This window comes from Vigna radiata, chromosome 8 (genome assembly GCF_000741045.1).
Source record: "Vigna radiata var. radiata cultivar VC1973A chromosome 8, Vradiata_ver6, whole genome shotgun sequence".
In the NCBI taxonomy this organism is placed as follows: Eukaryota; Viridiplantae; Streptophyta; class Magnoliopsida; order Fabales; family Fabaceae; genus Vigna; species Vigna radiata.
Window position 1 is genome coordinate 35,656,444 of NC_028358.1, and position 17,300 is coordinate 35,673,743.

The window sequence follows — 17,300 nt, forward strand, 5'->3', positions numbered from 1 at the left end:
TTATAGAAAAACTAAAATTATAATTTATTTTTAACATAATCTCATAAAGTCAAATGGACTCCACAAAACTAACAAATTATAGTTTTGTTCTTTTATCTTTGGTCCAAAGAGAATTAATATATATATATATATATATATATATATATATATATATATATATATATATATATATATATATATATATATATATATAATTTTTTAATTTTTATTTTCTGTCTTTGATCTTGATTGTCGATTTCAGATGATAGAAATACTTGTAAAGACATTATGATATTCAAACCAATATTGTATCAATAGTTTGTTTTTAAAAGATAATGTAATTTGAAAAAGAAAAAAAAAGCTCAAATCTTTTCACTTTGTGTACTTACTTATTCATAGTATCTTTTTTATTAAATTTTTACTTTTCAGATGATTAAGGGAAGATATCATTAAGACTTTTTTCTGTGTCTAATTTTTTCTAGTTATGTTAAGGTGGTTGATTTTTCACCCATGCAGAGTTGAGAGAATGCAATGATAACGCTGTAGTTTAAAGTTGATAAATTTATTTAATAGATGAAACATGAAAAATATTTATAATTTTAGGAATTTATGGTGATTTTAATGGAGCGGTGTGGAACCCTAGTACAAAACCATGTTGCCCTGTTGTGCAGCGAATGGGAACAAATCTCAAATGTCTGTTTCATCTTAAACCGCCAAATTCAAACGTTGTTATGGTTCTGAAGAGGACATTTACATTTGCCCTGATAACCTGTCGTTATTACACTTCTGCCATTCCCGCTCTCCCCCTTACACAGTACAGTCTCCTCCGTCTGCTTCAACTCTGCATCGACCTTCGAGCTCAGAAACTCGCCCAACAATCTCACGCTCAGATTCTCGCCAATGGATATGTGCAAAACGTTTTCCTCGCCACAAGGCTCGTCTCTGCATACGCCACGTGTGGCGGGTTGAGATCGTCAAGGTTTGTCTTTGAGTCCGTTGAGGCCAAAAACGTTTACATCTGGAACTCACTGATTAATGGGTACGTTAAAAACCACAAATTTCACCAAGCCTTTGATTTGTTCGGAGAAATGGGTCGCAATGGTGTGTTGCCCGATGACTACACTCTCGCGACGGTTTTCAAAGTTTCTGGTGAACTTGAGGACTTGGTTTCCGGGAGATTGATTCATGGGAAGAGTGTAAGGGTTGGGTTTCTGTCGGATGTCATTGTTGCGAATTCTCTGATGGCAATGTATAGTAGGTGTGGGGAGTTTGCTCTAGCAGTGAAGGTGTTTGAGGAAATGCCTCAGAGGAACGTGGGTTCGTTCAATGTTGTAATTTCTGGGCGTGCTGCCTTGGGAATTTGTAATTCTCCCTCCCGTGATGATTTGTGGAAGTTTTTTTTACGAATGCATTGTGAGGGGTTTATGGCCGATGCTTTTACCGTTGCGAGTTTGCTGCCTGTGTGTAGTGGCGATTCTGGTAAGTGGGATTATGGGAGGGAGCTTCACTGTTTCGTGGTGAAGAATGGGTTTGATTTGAAGATGGGTTTAGAGGTGCATATGGGGTCTTCTTTGATTGATATGTATTCTAGGAGTAAGAGAGTTGTAATCGGAAGGAGAGTGTTTGACCAAATGAAAAACAGAAATGTGTATGTTTGGACGGCAATGATCAATGGTTATGTGCAGAATGGAGCACCTGAGGATGCGTTGGTTCTTCTTCGTGAGATGCAAATAAAGGGTGGGATACGACCCAATAAAGTATCACTTGTTAGTGTACTTCCCGCTTGTGCCTCGCTTGCTGGATTAACAGGAGGGAAACAAATACATGGGTTTTCTATTAAAATGGAGTTAAACGATGATGTTTCCCTATGCAATGCTTTAATTGACATGTATTCCAAAAGTGGGAGTTTGGATTATGCAAGACGGGCATTTGCATCTGATTCCTACCTCAAAGATGCTATAAGTTGGAGTTCAATGATCTCTGCGTATGGATTACACGGGAGAGGAGAAGAAGCTGTAATTACGTATCACAAAATGCTTCAGGAAGGGTTCAAACCAGACATGATAACAGTGGTTGGTGTTCTTTCTGCTTGTAGCAAGTCAGGATTGGTAGATGAAGGCATTAGTATATATAAGTCGCTGATGACTAAGTATGGTATAAAACCAACAGTTGAAATTTGTGCTTGTGTTGTGGATATGTTAGGTAGATCAGGCCAGCTTGATCAAGCCTTGGAATTCATCGTAGAAATGCCGTTAGATCCTGGTCCAAGTGTTTGGGGATCTCTTTTAACTGCCTCTGTAATGCATGGGAATTCAAGGACAAGAGACCTGGCTTATAGACGTCTCTTAGAGCTGGAACCTGAAAACCCTTCAAATTATATATCCCTTTCAAATACATACGCTTCCTCTAGAAGATGGGATGTGGTAAGTGAGGTGAGAACAAAGATGAAAGAAAGAGGTTTAAAAAAGATTCCAGGTTGCAGTTGGATAACTGTTAGTGGTAAAACTCATTCTTTTTGTGTTGCTGACAAAGCACATCCTTCGTCTAGTTTAATATATGGAATGCTTGATGACCTTGTATCAATTATGTCAGATGGTTGTGCTGATAGTGATATCCTGATTTGAATCTTCTGGTATTGATGTGCTGCAAGTTTTGAAGTGTCTGGTAGACACTGAAAACTGGCCAGGCCAGCCATTCTAGCTTAGCCATCTCTGAAACCATCTGCTTTGTGATACTTCAAGACCCAACTAGATGAATTCATTATTTGAGTGACAAAAACGGTAGAAAAGCCCGAACTTACAGGTGGTTTTAGTTCATATGGGTAACTTTATTTTGAACATGGTGAGTGCAAACGTTTTCCGCGATACTGAGCAACTAATCAATATGCAGATGAGATGCATGGAGGTTCACATGCAGCCTTACCATCGTGAAGAAGAAAAGGGTAGGGGAGGAAAAACCATTTCCTTCAAAACAAGCCCATTTTACAGCATTGGTGTCAAAAGATAGCTACCCACTATGATGGGACTGGAAAATGGGGATCCGCCTGGAGTTCACATTCTGATCTACAACCTGGATGGCAAAGATCTCCGTTTCAAATATAATAGCATGATTCAACAATCCATGCCACCACGGGAAAAAATTTTGTGAATCAACTGTTTCAAATTCTTTAGTTTTTCAGGTTTGTTAGTTTGAATGCTTTCTTCGATAGTTTACCAAAATTATTTGGGTGAATGATAATTCTATTCCATCAAAATACAGGATCATGAAATGTTGTATAGGAGGATAAATGAAAGAGGATACAGTAAAAAAGGAATATTTGTATTTTCACTGGAGTGTTACTGCTTCAGCAACCTTGTCTTTCTTGCATTCCATACCCGGTCCAAGCACACGAACAGCGAGTAGGGTTAAACAATTCATAGTCATTATTAAACCGTCCAAATTGACAAACAATTTTTCTAAGGAAAATGATATGTTAACATCATTTGTTGACATAAATTGACACATATGACGTTTTATTTTCCACTTGTTTTTTAAATTATTTCAAAAGCTGTTGACGTTAAAATGGTTGGATGAACAAAGAAACTATTGTGTCATTTTCATTTGTGCAGTTTTTCATCCAACCATTTCCACGACTTTTAAAATAATTAAAAATAAAAAAACAGGTGAAAATTTACAAATTGACTATGTCACAAAAATTATATCAACATAGTTAAATTCTACAAATTATTTCAAAAATATATATTAAATCCTTTCAGGAACTTCCTTGTAATGTGGGTAAATTGCAACTAATAATCGTTATTATAATGTTGCATGTCATGTTTGATGTGAAGTGCAAGAACTCACATGGAAGAGCTCTTTTGAGTTGCCAACAAAGTAATATGTTCAGCAAAACACCATTAATAAACGGTTAACAGAAATTGATCTAAGACTGTAAGTGCCCATTTGGTTTCACGTTAGAGGCACCCAAAATTGATTTTGATGCATGAGATCATCAAATTCATTCATGTTGAAGATTGTTAGGTTGTTTTTCAAAATCAATTTGAAGATGGAAAATTCATGTTTTGAGAGAACTCACTCTTTCTAGCTTTTACTCTTCATTGTCGGTATTCTTCAAGCTGAGATTTTCTTTATTATTTTTGGTTTTGCTGAGTTTTTGGTTGTTCCGATTGTGATTGTTTTTTCTTTGACTTCTTTCCTTGGTTTTGGTTTCTTTAATTTTTTCAAATTTGAAATGTGTAGGATTCAGCCTTTACAAAAAATTTCTTTAAGGATCAAACCATGTTGCATGTGGAAAACAAGAGTTGGCATACAAGGTGTTTGATGAAATTCCAATTTCCTATGTTGTACACGAGTTAGTATTGCAATCACCCTCCGCGTGCATTTATGAAGCTAAAAAAATGTTAGATGACCACATTTATGGAGTTAACATATATCTTTTTGTTTTAGTTCATTTTTTTGCCACTTATGAATATAGTTCTTCACATCCTTCTCACAAATTTTAGAAAGAGTAAATTTATTCTCAATATTAATTGTGAATGTTTTCTTTTATTTTTAAGGTGCAGAAACATTATATAATGAGGGTTTTGTTGTTGAAAGTTATTAATATTTTATTAATTCATTCCTACGGCCAAATTCTACGCAACATGTTGAAGATAGGTTAGAGAGTTTATTATATATTCACTATTTTTCTTCTTTTTGTTCTCACTAAAATTGCTCTTGATCTTTCTAATTTTCAAAGTAAGTTGCAGGTCTTTTTTATTTATTTAATTATTTTGTTGTTTTCATTGGATAATTTATACTTTATTTAAGGGTTAAATATGTTTTTAGTCCTTGTACTTTGGAGCGATTTTGGTTTTAGTTCATTTTCAAACTAAGGTACAATTTAGTCCTTCAATTTTAGAAAATTATGGTTTTAGTCCTTTTTACCAAATTTTTTTAACTTTATTTGCTGTTTTAAGCACATTTCATTGTAGCATTTGAATTGTTTATACTGTTTGACACATTTTTGATTCAATGTTAACTGAGAAATGCGCTTAAAACAACAAATAAAATTAAAAAATTTTGATAAAAAGGACTAAAACCAGAGTTTTCTAAAGTTGAAGGACTAAATTGTACCTTAATTTGAAAATGGACTAAAACCAAAATTGTCCCAAAGTATAAGGACTAAAAACATATTTAACCCTTTATTTAATGATAGATATATTTGTTCTAAATTTATTGATTTATTTGTAATCCAAAGTGTAAATGTACTTGCTAATATGACTGAAAATATATTATTTAGAATAATTAGTCCAAAAATAGAAAAAGCAATTTGAAATCATAGAGTAAATGAGAGTTTTATCATATCATGCTTAGAGCATGTAACAAATGGGAAACTGTTAGGTTCCTGATTTGGAACCTAACAGGGACTCACTCAAAAGATAGAAACAGTAAAGAAATAATGAGTTTTGTCTATTATTCACTGTGAAAGAATCTTCTTTTTACAAGAATGGGATTGGGAGCATAACCTCCCTATTGAGGGCATAACCCCTCTCTACAAGCTAATTGCCTGACTTTACACAACAATACTTGATACCCCTACCGCCTTACACTACCTCTATTTATATCCTAACATTACACCCCCCTAGCAAACAACCTTGTCCTCAAGGTTGGAAATGGAAGGCTTGATCTCATGGCTCCTCCTCATCATCGTGTCCTCATATGAATGGAACCCTCTGGCAACTACCCTCTAATTCACGTTTGGAGGTTTGGGAGGTAATGGCTCCCAGATGAATACCTTGGCTCCCCGAGGTCAAGGTTTCGCACCCTAAACGCCATCGCCATTGTCGGAGCAGAACTAGGGATGTAGAAAAAAGGTGAAAGCTTCTTCATCTTCTCCCTCAGCATCAGAGTCAACTGGATCATCCTTTGCTTCCTCCTCTTCCTTCTTCTTCTCGGCCTCTTTAAAAACTGCATTCTCAGCATCCTTGTGACCCTCTCTCCGTTAGGTGGCAGCCCTGCGGGTTCACAAAACACCACCTCATGCTTGTTCATAAAAAAATCCATCTCCCTCTTTTGTTTGTCGATGAGGCCTAAAGAATTCGGGCTGCTTCCTCTGTTATCAAATGAGCCCAATACCATTAGCCCCACTACCACTTCATCCACTTTTACTAAAGCCCTGGGGCCCACCACTCTTCTTTCCAAAGTGGGGTTCCTCTGCACTGTTAACTCCTTCTCTCCTCGTTTGTACTTCCTCCAATCCACCGTCACCTTCCCGAGCTCCGCTACTCCTCCGAGCTCAAAAATCACACCCGTTCGGTCCCCTGTCAAACAATGCAGCTTCATCGTCTTGGTCCGCTCGGCAATCGTACCACTCGATCGTCCCCCAATTGTTTCATCTTCTACCACGCTCCCACACTCTACCTCCCAACCATTGATTCCTCCATCCAATCTTCCCTCTGAGGCCTTCATTTCTTTCAGCACGCTTCTTTCCCACAGATCCCTTCTTCCTGGACCGTTCGGTTCCTTCAGCCCTCTTCCTTTTGGGTCCGACAGTAAACCTATCGCGTTTGCTTCCGGATGTCCACTAACGATTTCTTCCAGACGTCCTCTTCCGTTCGATTCTGGCCATTCAAGACCTTTCGGATCTGTGTCTTCTTTCTCATCCTCCGCCAGCAGTAGAACGCGCAAACTCCTTTCGGTGCATCGGTGGCCTGGAACGAAAGATCCTCCACAACAGAAACAACGACCCTCTTCTCTCCGCGTCGACCCCACACTCTCCATTTCCCCTTGTTGGTTTGTCGTGGGTCTCGAAAGCTCGGATCGCACCACTGCCCCCATCGATCTCGACCCAGGTTGGGCCCTCCAGTGCTCTCCTGTTCTGATTCGTCCAATCGCCCGGTCACTCTCGATCGGCCTGCGTCATAGCGATCGGCTTCGAACCTTGTCACCTCACCGCACGTACGTCTCCAATACAACTTCCGCTCAACAATGGTGCCAAACCTTATCACGAGGGCTCCCACCTTCCCAAGAACAATTCTTGGCTTTGGCCTTCCAGGCTTTGAACCAGTAGTGAGCGCTACCTTCCATACTGAATTCCGCTAACCGGACCTTCTCCTCATCTTTCGATACTCCTTGCAAATCGAAAAATCGATCCGCTTTATTGATCCAGATAAGCGGATCCGATCCGTCGAAGGTGGGTAGTTCCACCTTTTTCCTCCAATTAATCGCGCCTTCAGTCCGGCCACCCCCTTCTCTGCTTCCGTTCTCCCCTGTCTTCTTCACATTTCCATTGATCGACGCTTCACTGTCCTCCGAATGGGGTTCATCTTGACGCCACCCCCTTCTCGCCAAGACCTTCGCAATTTCTTTCAATTCTTGACGAACCGCTGCAGTCTCTGCCTTGATCCCCTCGACGATCATCTCCAAATTGTCCAATCTTCCCTCCGTTTGACTATCCATAGCTGATTCCCCTCTTCCTTGGATCCGGCAGGTCGGACCAAATGTTAGGTTCCTGATTCAGAACTTAACAGGGACTCACTCAAAAGATAAAAACAGTAAAGAAAGAATGAGTTTTGTCTATTATTCACTGTGAAAGAATCTTCTTTTTACAAGAATGGGATTGGGAGCATAACCTCCTTGTTGAGGGCATAACCCCTCTCTACAAACTAATTGCCTGACTTTACACAACAATACTCAATACCCCTACCGCCTTACACTACCTCTATTTATATCCTAACAGAAACATTTTGGTACTAGTTTTATTAAGAAGGGGTGGCTTGAAGTTTCAATCAAATATAAGGAGTTAACCGAAAGAGATTATCCAAAGTCAAAGTTTAAAAATAAGTATGATAAGCGTATAAGAAATTAGAGAGCATGGTATAAATTATTTGGTAAAGAAACGAGCTTGAGATGAGACAGTATGAAAAATATAGTTGATACATCAAATGATTGATGGGAGAGAAAAATATTGGTATGTGCTAAGTAAATATGCATTTTAACACATATTATGTTTATGCTTAGTGTTGTTATCATAATAATGATTTTAGGTTGCAAACATGCAAGAAAATCCTCAATATTGAAAATTTGGGTATAACGAATCTGCATTTGCTCACCAATTCAACACATTTTTCAAAGATGTTTGGCTAATGGAGAGTATAATGGACTTCCTCAAGTAAAATGTTACCTACTAGTCTTGACATAAATGTTAATGATATGTATCATCCAAGTTTAGAAGGCATTACCCTTAATTTGGAAGAAGGTTCAGGTGATAGTGAAGTTGGTAGTGTTAAGGCAACAAATGAAGGCCTTAATTTCAATGTTTCACAAGGAACTAGTAGATAAGGATTAGGAACACAGTAGAATTGGGAGATGTAAAAAGAAATAATAATGTTGTTGTGAAGGGTAAGAAAAAGGCAATTGCCATATCATGGATAGCTGATGGAATAAGAGAATAGATTAATCATGTAAATTGTGTGTTAATACTATAATTAGTGCATCCATTGGTGATGTAGTTGCAAAATTTAGAAAAATTTCTAAACTAAATGGTGACCGTGTTTTTTGAGGCCAATGTTTTCAATTAATGGTGCACAAGTCAAATAAAGAAATGTTCCTTGCATTGTGAGATGATGTGGATTTCTTAATGGATTAGCTTATAATTGTAGTAAATAACTTAAATGACTCAACAAAGTGATTATTTTGTATTGAACATTAGTTGAAGAAATGGTAGCAATGTTCTTAAACATGATTGGTCATGGGATAGGCAATAGGATGCTCCAAGAGAGGTTTCAAAACTATAGAAAGACAATAAGTAAACATTTTCATAAGGTGTTAATTGAGTATATCAAACCAAAAGATCATTTGTTTATGTGATAGTCATAATAAAAATTCAAAATGATCAATGATATTGGCCTCTTTTTAAAATGTCATAGGAGCAATTGATAGTACACATGTTCCTTGTGTGGTAACTCCTAATGAACAACCAAGATTTATTGGAAGAAATGGTGTTCCAACACAAAATATAATGGTTGTATGTGATTAGAATATGTGTTTCACCTTTGTATTAGTTGAATGGGAAGGCAGTGTTCATGATGCACAATTAAAAGAACTTTTGAAGTATGGAAGAACAAGTTTGCTATTTTACAACATATGTTTAAGTTTAAAATGAAACACGAGTTCATATAGTTTATGCAGCAATGACTATTCATAATTTTATTCAAAAGAATGCTGTAATTGATTTACAATTTAGTTAATATGAAAATGAAGACAATATCCTTAACTTAGATGATCAATCTTATCACAATTTAGTTAATTTAAATCAATTCCAAATATTTAATGTAATTTATTCCATTGAGATGGAATAAATTACATTAAAAATTTGGAACCCCCACATGTAAAAAAAAAAAAAAAAAAAAAAATCAGAATAAATAGAGCTCCTACACGTAATATCGTGCCGAAACCCATGAGTCAAAGAAACTGAAGTAACATCTACAGAACTTGCAAGTCCAAAGAGAGGTAACATGTACAGCACAATCCAATGTATCATGCTGCTGACATTAACTTTCAGAACAGTAATTTTGGATGGCATTCATGCCGATGCAAGACAATGAAAATGATCCAAGCTAAGTTACAATATTATTATTAAAGTGACACCTGTTAATTAAACCCTCCAACCTAATTTTTTCAATGATATTTCTGTTTCATGACCTTACCAAAGGTAAGAAATGAAACTACCCTAATATATATGTCATCTCCATATATCTCTTCTTAGCATAAACCACAATAATTGTTGACTCGCGTGAACGATCCTTATGATCAGGGTGACAGATCAAAATTTACATCTAGAATTGAGTAAACATCAGCAAGGGAAGACACCTTGAAATCTGGTTTGAATTCAACATCAGCATACTTTGGAGAATCATATATTCCTTTTTGATCAAGCAAGCATGTAAAGGCTCCAGCTCGCTTCCCACAAGCCACCTGTAAAAGGGTTAAGCAAGCAATAAAGCATAAATCAATTACCAGCCAATTTCAAATATGATAAATAACTAGGAAAATAGAGAGCATAAATGGAAAGGAATTTGTTTGCAGCTGTGTTGGAAATAGTAATTCATTTTACAAATATAAAACAACTCTCAATTAAATTTGGCAGGCTTTCGCACAAAGCAAAAACTACTTTGCCTCCCACGTGAACAGATTGCTACTGTTAAATTTAACAGATACCAGTGTTGGAAGTTTCACATCAACTAAAGATAAGACCATTTCAGAATATATAAGTGAGTGTAAACCTCACTCTAAAAACCGGTTTTGTAGAGTTAGGTTTAAAGTTCACTTCTAACTTGGTATTAGAACTATGATTAGAGTCTATCCTAGCAATATCTGTTGTTGGGTATGTTATTCCACCCGCTATCGGACCACCCATTAAATGTCTAATCTATGCTTGAGATCTATATACCTCGACGTGAGAGGGGTGTTTAATACAATTTCCTCTACTCATCAAAGTTTTGGGGGACTATAAACATGGGTAAATTAACATCATATGGCACTGAGTAGTCAAGGAAATGTAATTTACCATATAACTTAATGTGTTTACCTTGTACGAAAATCTTTTTTGTCTCTCACCATAGTTAAGGGAACGTTAAAAGCATATAATTTATCATTTTGTTATACAGAGCTTATTCCCCTTGTGGTCCACTTACTAATGCAGCACACAATCTTCATTCTTTGACTGATCAAATGCAGATATTTGTAGTGGCATAAAACTTACAGATAAAATTAAAATACCACTAGGTAAATAAAATAAGGACCCAAGTTACAGGATTTATATACTGCAAGCACACACATACTGGTTTGCATACTGATGCTGAATTTTTTTACTACGAGAGATTTGAAATTCACTCTTATTTCTCTAGATTCAGGATTTTGTTACTACAATATTTAATGTTCTGCTTTTGATTTTGCAATTATTCCTATCATGTATTTGTAATCAAATGTGAAAAGAGAAACCAAGAAGAGGCGTAAGCATTTTTCCCAAATAGTGATGATGATAAGAATCACTGCACTTGAAATTGTACAATGCACAGCTACAATGAAAAGTGACCTTTGAATACTCATGTTAGGAAAAGAATCACTTACATCATCTTTAAGGCTATCCCCAATCATTATTACTTCATTCGGTTGAACTCCCCAAAGAGAACAAATATGCAGTAGTGGAGCTGGATCAGGTTTATAAGGAAGAAATTCCCTGCTTAATGCTGGAAAAAATGTAATCTGCAGCATTGAGAGATAATATATAGTTGTTCAACATTTTAAAAGAAAGAAGAGTTAGAGGTTTAACCTTACACTAAAAATTCAGTCTTCAAGTCACAATCAATAATTGTGACTTTATGACGGATGCACCACCGTAGATAGCACATTTTAGAAAGGAGTTTTTCTAAAACTGTCTTTATAAGGTTACACCAACTTTTTTTTTTGAAAATAATGGAAATGTAATGTAATAAGATACCATTCTACACAAGCATCCATCCAGCAACTATATAACTTCATTTTCAAACTGATGTATGTCATACCTACGGACAAAAGAAAGCAGCAGGGCAAAATCCCTGACTCCGTTACGCTCTTCTAGTTTATATTGGCATAATATCATAGCAAAGCCAAAGACAAAGATCGAATAGGAGAAAAGTGGACAACCTAATTTCACAAATAATTTCTCATATCAATCCAATGCAACTGTCCTAGATAGAGAAAATTAGTATATATACATACACACAGTTGCATTTGTTGACAAACTCACCCCAAATCGTTCATGGAATAAATCAACTGCTGACTTCATGTTCCTAGTGATCAAACCCCTCCTATTAAAAAAAAAAAGCTATATACCATGAGTAATTTATTCACATTTTATAACAAACAAGATCAAAATGTCTACTGTAAAAAAAATCATAGTATCCTTATCTTCTTGGGACAACAACTTCAAACAAATGGAAACACAGTTAGCTAACAAATACTATTTTCACAAAATAAACTTCATATTGTAAAATCTTCTAGAGCATGTCAAAGATATGTTCTGCAGTAAAAAATAAATAATCAATTGATTTTATCAACTCATTGCCTTGGTGTCTAGATGTTGTCAACAAAATCTTACCATAGACATTCAATATGGATAAATAAACGGACAACTTAAATGTAGTTCCTAAAATGCTTATGGTATTAGTTTTTTGGGTCAGAATTAGAGTTTTACCTCACAGTAATAAAGATTCGCATAGGCTTCTGAGATAAAGTTTTAATTTCAATAGGAAAAAGATTACCAAAAGTACATACATAAACTGAATCTAAGTCTGTCCTAAGAAAAGATAGAACAAAACTGATTGCTTAAATATTTTGAGCATTGTTCTCTTGTCATAACTGAGAAAACAACTCGGTAATCTGTCTTGACCTTTAATACAAACATTTATCACACATACTAAGCTGAACTTTAACTATTTATTGGAAACCGTGTAAAGTAAGTTTCATCACAAAAATACGTCTGTCCAAATTAAACAATGCGCCTAGGTTCACATGTATATTTAGAGTTGCTTCGAGCAACTTTACCATTAAGATTGAAGGTTGTTGAGATAGCAATGAAATTGCTTAAAGAAAGTTTGAGCTGCTTGTAGAAATAATTATTGTTTACAATAAAAAAATATTATCTTCATAAATATTATTATATATTATAATCAAGTTTAATGAGAAAATATATAAAATAATGAGTTAGTTGGAATTATTGACAATGCTTCTACTAATAGAATGTAGGTCGATATGCTATTGTGGGACCCACTTTTATGCAAGAAACTCGTAGGTTGCTCCTGTTTGAGATGCCCTAAGAACCAGGACCGATGACCAATATGGCGTTTAACTGAATCTCAATTTGCAAAGAGCAGAGAACAGAAGAAGAAGAAGAAGAAGAAGAAGAAGAAAGTGCGCTTAACTGAACCTTATTTTCTTGGAATCAAGAATAGCACAAAGCTCCGAAGCACCTGCAGAACGAGCATGAAAACTGTGCTGACTTCATGTGAAAGAGAGAAAGAGAGAGAAATGGATGCAAACCAGGCATGATTTGGAGGCGTTGGAGACCCTGACGCTCGACCTCGGCGATGGCGTCGTAGGCCTTGTGCTTTTCATGAGGAGGCCAAGTCTCGATGTGACCCAAAATGTCGATGCCGGAAGGGTTTTCGGCCTTCAGCCTGAGATACTCCGCATCGCCGAGCACCGCCCTGTACATGGCCGGAAAATCGATGACAGGGACGGTGAGGGTGCCGTCCATGTCGAAAACGACGCCTCTGAGACGCGTTTTGAGTGCGGGAGGATGAGAGGACATTCGCCTGGAGAAGCTAAAGGCTTTGGCGGAATTGAATATCAGCAATGGCATTCCCAATCTCTGCTTTCTTCTTCGCTCATCGCATTTTTCGTCCCACACTTCTAAAATCTTCTTATACACCCCCCACCACACTACACTACACTATTTCCTTAGCTAACTCTTAATTCACAAATTTTTCATTTCAAAAAAAACCTTTGAAATGGCTTCAAAACATGTGATTACCAATATAAAAAATACATACTTTACGAAAATTAAAAACCACAATAAAAAATTAAACATTTTTTTCCAAAAATAATATAAGTTTATCTATTTAAATAAAAAAGTTATTGATATTTAATTTATATTTCTATAAACTTGTTGGGTATATTAAAAGAATCATTTTATTTAACAGTTATGTAGGATGGGATGGAGATATTTTCTGACATGACCTTTGTCCACCACAAAAGGATAATATTGGATTTTTTTAAACCAATTTCATTTTCAGACTTTGATTTATTTATCTTTTCCTCCATTTTTTTTATGATAGATGATGCATGCATCCGCAGTGAAGGCAGCGAAGAAGATGACGGAGGCATCATTCCTCGGTTACTTTTGGTTTCTTGTTTCAATGATTTTTTTTTTTTCAAATATAAATGCAATATTTCTGGATAAAAAGTTTCAATAATATATATACATAGGATATAATGCACTGAGGGTATTATACAGAAAAAACAAAATTTACTATCATTTCTTTTCATATTCAAATTTTTCACTAACTTTCTTTAATCTAATTAAAATAACTCTATTTTTATTATAATTTTTCTTTTTACTTTTTATTTTTCTCTCCATCGATGTCTTTCTTCTATTATTTCAACCATGATCAATGTAATAAGTATCAACACAAAATCCACCAAAGTATATTAGTTTAAGAAAAGTTTTTCTTTTACGTGTTTAAATTACAGCATATGACTCATATTAATACAATAGTTACTAAAAAGATATTGTTACCTATTATCTTTTATTTTAAAAAAATTAGGATTAAATATTTTGGACATTAAAGACTAGATATACATATGAAACTTTTTGGAAAAGAAAGAAAAATAAAATTTTAAAGAGAAAATCTAAAATCATATTATAATTTAAAGACAATAACATATATGTACATTATTATTTTTACAAAATTTTATATCTTTTTCCAATAAATTAATCGCAATATAATATAAATAGTATAATATTTTATGTTTATGTATTTATTTAAATTTTTTTATAATAAATATAATTTATCTATATTTGATGAAATGTAAATTTGCATACGTTATTGTATGCTTTGAATATAACATTATAAAGTGGTAGTCTTAAAACATGATATTTGGTTATTTTAATATTGAAGAGTTTTATTATAAATAGTTTTGTTATAAACAAGTTTCATTATTTTAAAACATATTATTTTTCTAGAAATTATTTTTCTAAAGTTATTTACCTTGAGTTTTAATTCATTGGTCATCTCTTTTTGATGATTAGGAGGTGTCTAATCGACGACAACGACAGGGTCTACATTCATACCTGATCAGTTTCTACAATAGAGCAAGTAAGTATCGATTCATTTTTCCGTTCCAAATCTGTTTTAGAAAAATATGGTATTGTTACATGTGTAATCATGTCTCTCTTACTCGTTCTTGGTTCTTCTAGAATTCTAAGGACTCTGTCCGTTTTCAAATTGGTATTTCGTAGGTTCGTCTAGGTATTCCTTGTGGTTCAAGTAATCAGTGGAGTGTTATTTGAGTTGGAGTTGTTTCTTGTGAGGTAAGGGAAGTTAAACATTATCTTAGTTGTAATTGTAGTGTGAGTGTTTTTATAATTTACAGACGTTTTAGTAAAAATTTGCGTCATTGGATAAATTTGATGTATGTTAGATTGTTGTTTTGATGATGCGGTGTTAATGTAATTGGTATAATGAAATAATTGCTGCTAAATATTGTTGTAATTGTGTGTGATAAGGGTATTTTATTGTTGAAACAAAATTCTTGTAGTTGTTGAAATGATTGATCAAGTTACTTAGATTTCAAGCTTAAAAGTGGGGGGTTTTGGTTAGTGAAAATTAGAAATAGGTATGAAAATGTTATAGGAATTGTTTTTGTACTAAGGTAATTTGAAACTTGCCTAATGGAAATACGAGATAAAAGGAATTAATAGTTGAAATGTTGAGTCTTCCATGGTATTAGATTCAATTTTAGAGGTTTTGAATAGTTAAAGCCTAAAGGAAGGGAGTAGGATTTAAATTAAACCTTTGAATCTGTTGTTGGGGGTATTTAAAACTTGTTTGCACCTTGAGAATGGTAGAAAATCTTATATAAGATAATTTGATAGTTGATAGGTTGAATTTGACTTGATTTAACCTAGTTTTAAGGGTTTTGACAAGTGAGATTCTAAATTAGAAGTTCTAGGCCATAGGTGATGATTTACAATCTGTTATTGAATCAATTAGGACTTGTTCAAATGGTTAAGTTGCAGAATTTGGTGTAGAAGGTGAAAATCCAAGTTTAAGTTCTTTTGGAGTGTCAAAAATGATTTGATACGCCTAGTCTTCGGTTTAATGATCAAATGGATGCTTACTTCTACTAATAAATGTGTTTTTTCATAAATTCTAATGTTTAGAAAATTCCTTTGATCATTAAAACAAGTTCCAAGTGCATCAATAGCCAATTTCGAAGTTGTTGTCAACTGGTATGGGGCTCGAGCGCCCCTAGGCACCACTGCAACAATTTTTTAGAGTTTTCAGGGTTCTTAATGTCCATTTTGGACGTTTTTTAGGTTGTTTTTGGGATTTTAGACACTTCCAAAGTTGTTGGTGAGAGTTTCAAAGTTGTTTTCCTTATGTAAATGTGGGTAATGAGATGCCTTAAAGAAGATGTGTTATTGTCTTATTTCTGATGACTTGTATGAGTGTTGTTATTTCTTTAATGTATGAGTAGTAGTCTCGTGTATTAGTGTACTATGTGAATGTGAAGTGATCTCAATGATTTTAAAGGCATGGAAGAGAGTTCCAAGGAGGAACTTCTCAGTGGTGGTTTCAAATATTATAAGTATGAATATGGGAAGATCGGTCTTGGAGTTCATCCTGACATTCTAATGGTCACACATTCTAAAGTAGAGAAGGACGAGACATGTCGTGAGAATAGCAGGAATTCCTAGTTTATGGGCTTTACCTTGGCCTAAGGCGTGTGATAACGGACTAACCTTGTGCGGTAGCTTAGGATGAGCCATTTGTTTCACCACAACAAGTGCATGAACTACCATAATTCAATATTCATACTAATATGGATGGTCAAGTCAAAGTGTTGTCATACATAAAGTGTTTGCTTGGTTTGATGTGGTGTGTGTATCTTAGGTGAATGTTTAGCATGTATTAATAAATCTTTAGTTATTTGTATTCTAGTTTACCCTTATTTTCGTGTTGTCTGTTGTGTGTTGTTTTCTCTTTGCAATGATTACCTTAATGTTGTGAATTTAGGAAAACAATCTTTTCAATTGTTTTTCAATTGTTTTTGTAAGAGATGAGGGTCAAACAATTGGAAAGTCAAATGATTCTATATGTGTAGATCTTATCCTTCATAGGTTTGTTTTTTTATAAAGGTTCAATTTTCATATACGTAATATCTTATTTTAGTAGTATTTTAGTATTAAAAATGAGATGTTTGGTAAAATTGTCTTTATATATTAATTTATTTTTGTTTTTATAAATGGTATAATTTAATTATGTTTCGTAAGATTGTAGGTTTAATTTGAAATCAAAGAAAACATATAGATCATAAAAGTAATAGGAGGTAGTTATTTTTTTGGAATAATTTTTATCTATAATACTTCTAGTTCATATAGACGAATCTAATGTTAATAAAAGAGATTAAAGTTATATTTGAACTCAAGAAGATAAAGATTTATATATATATATATATATATATATATATATATATATATATATATATATAATAAAAAGTCTTTCTGACCAATT

General features: G+C 34.5%; 2 protein-coding genes across 2 annotated transcripts; one reads left to right on the forward strand and one right to left on the reverse strand.

The window, feature by feature from the left end:
* The first annotated feature begins 596 nt into the window (after positions 1 to 596).
* LOC106771407 (pentatricopeptide repeat-containing protein At3g57430, chloroplastic-like) lies at positions 597 to 2,986 on the forward strand. The gene is made up of 2 exons (XM_014657379.2): positions 597 to 2,781; positions 2,869 to 2,986. The coding sequence occupies exon 1, from the start codon at positions 654 to 656 to the stop codon at positions 2,601 to 2,603; it is 1,950 nt and encodes a 649-aa protein (XP_014512865.2). The 5' UTR covers positions 597 to 653; the 3' UTR covers positions 2,604 to 2,781; positions 2,869 to 2,986.
* Positions 2,987 to 9,419: 6,433 nt separating this feature from the next.
* On the reverse strand, positions 9,420 to 13,501 carry LOC106769949 (haloacid dehalogenase-like hydrolase domain-containing protein At2g33255). Its single transcript, XM_014655761.2, has 5 exons — positions 13,042 to 13,501; positions 12,929 to 12,971; positions 11,750 to 11,810; positions 11,092 to 11,226; positions 9,420 to 9,936 (listed from the first exon to the last, which is right to left on the reverse strand). The coding sequence occupies exons 1-5, from the start codon at positions 13,361 to 13,363 to the stop codon at positions 9,772 to 9,774; spliced, it is 726 nt and encodes a 241-aa protein (XP_014511247.1). The 5' UTR covers positions 13,364 to 13,501; the 3' UTR covers positions 9,420 to 9,771.
* Between the last annotated feature and the right edge of the window lie 3,799 nt (positions 13,502 to 17,300).

Coding starts and splice junctions, on each gene's coding strand:
- LOC106771407 (XM_014657379.2), top strand. CDS start 654: ATGGGAACAAATCTCAAATGTCTGTTTCATCTTAAACCGCCAAATTCA.
- LOC106769949 (XM_014655761.2), bottom strand. CDS start 13,363: ATGCCATTGCTGATATTCAATTCCGCCAAAGCCTTTAGCTTCTCCAGG. Junction 12,972..13,041: donor ACGCCTCCAAATCATGCCTG/GTTTGCATCCAT, acceptor CTCGTTCTGCAG/GTGCTTCGGAGCTTTGTGCT. Junction 9,937..11,091: donor GGGATAGCCTTAAAGATGAT/GTAAGTGATTCT, acceptor ACCCTTTTACAG/GTGGCTTGTGGGAAGCGAGC.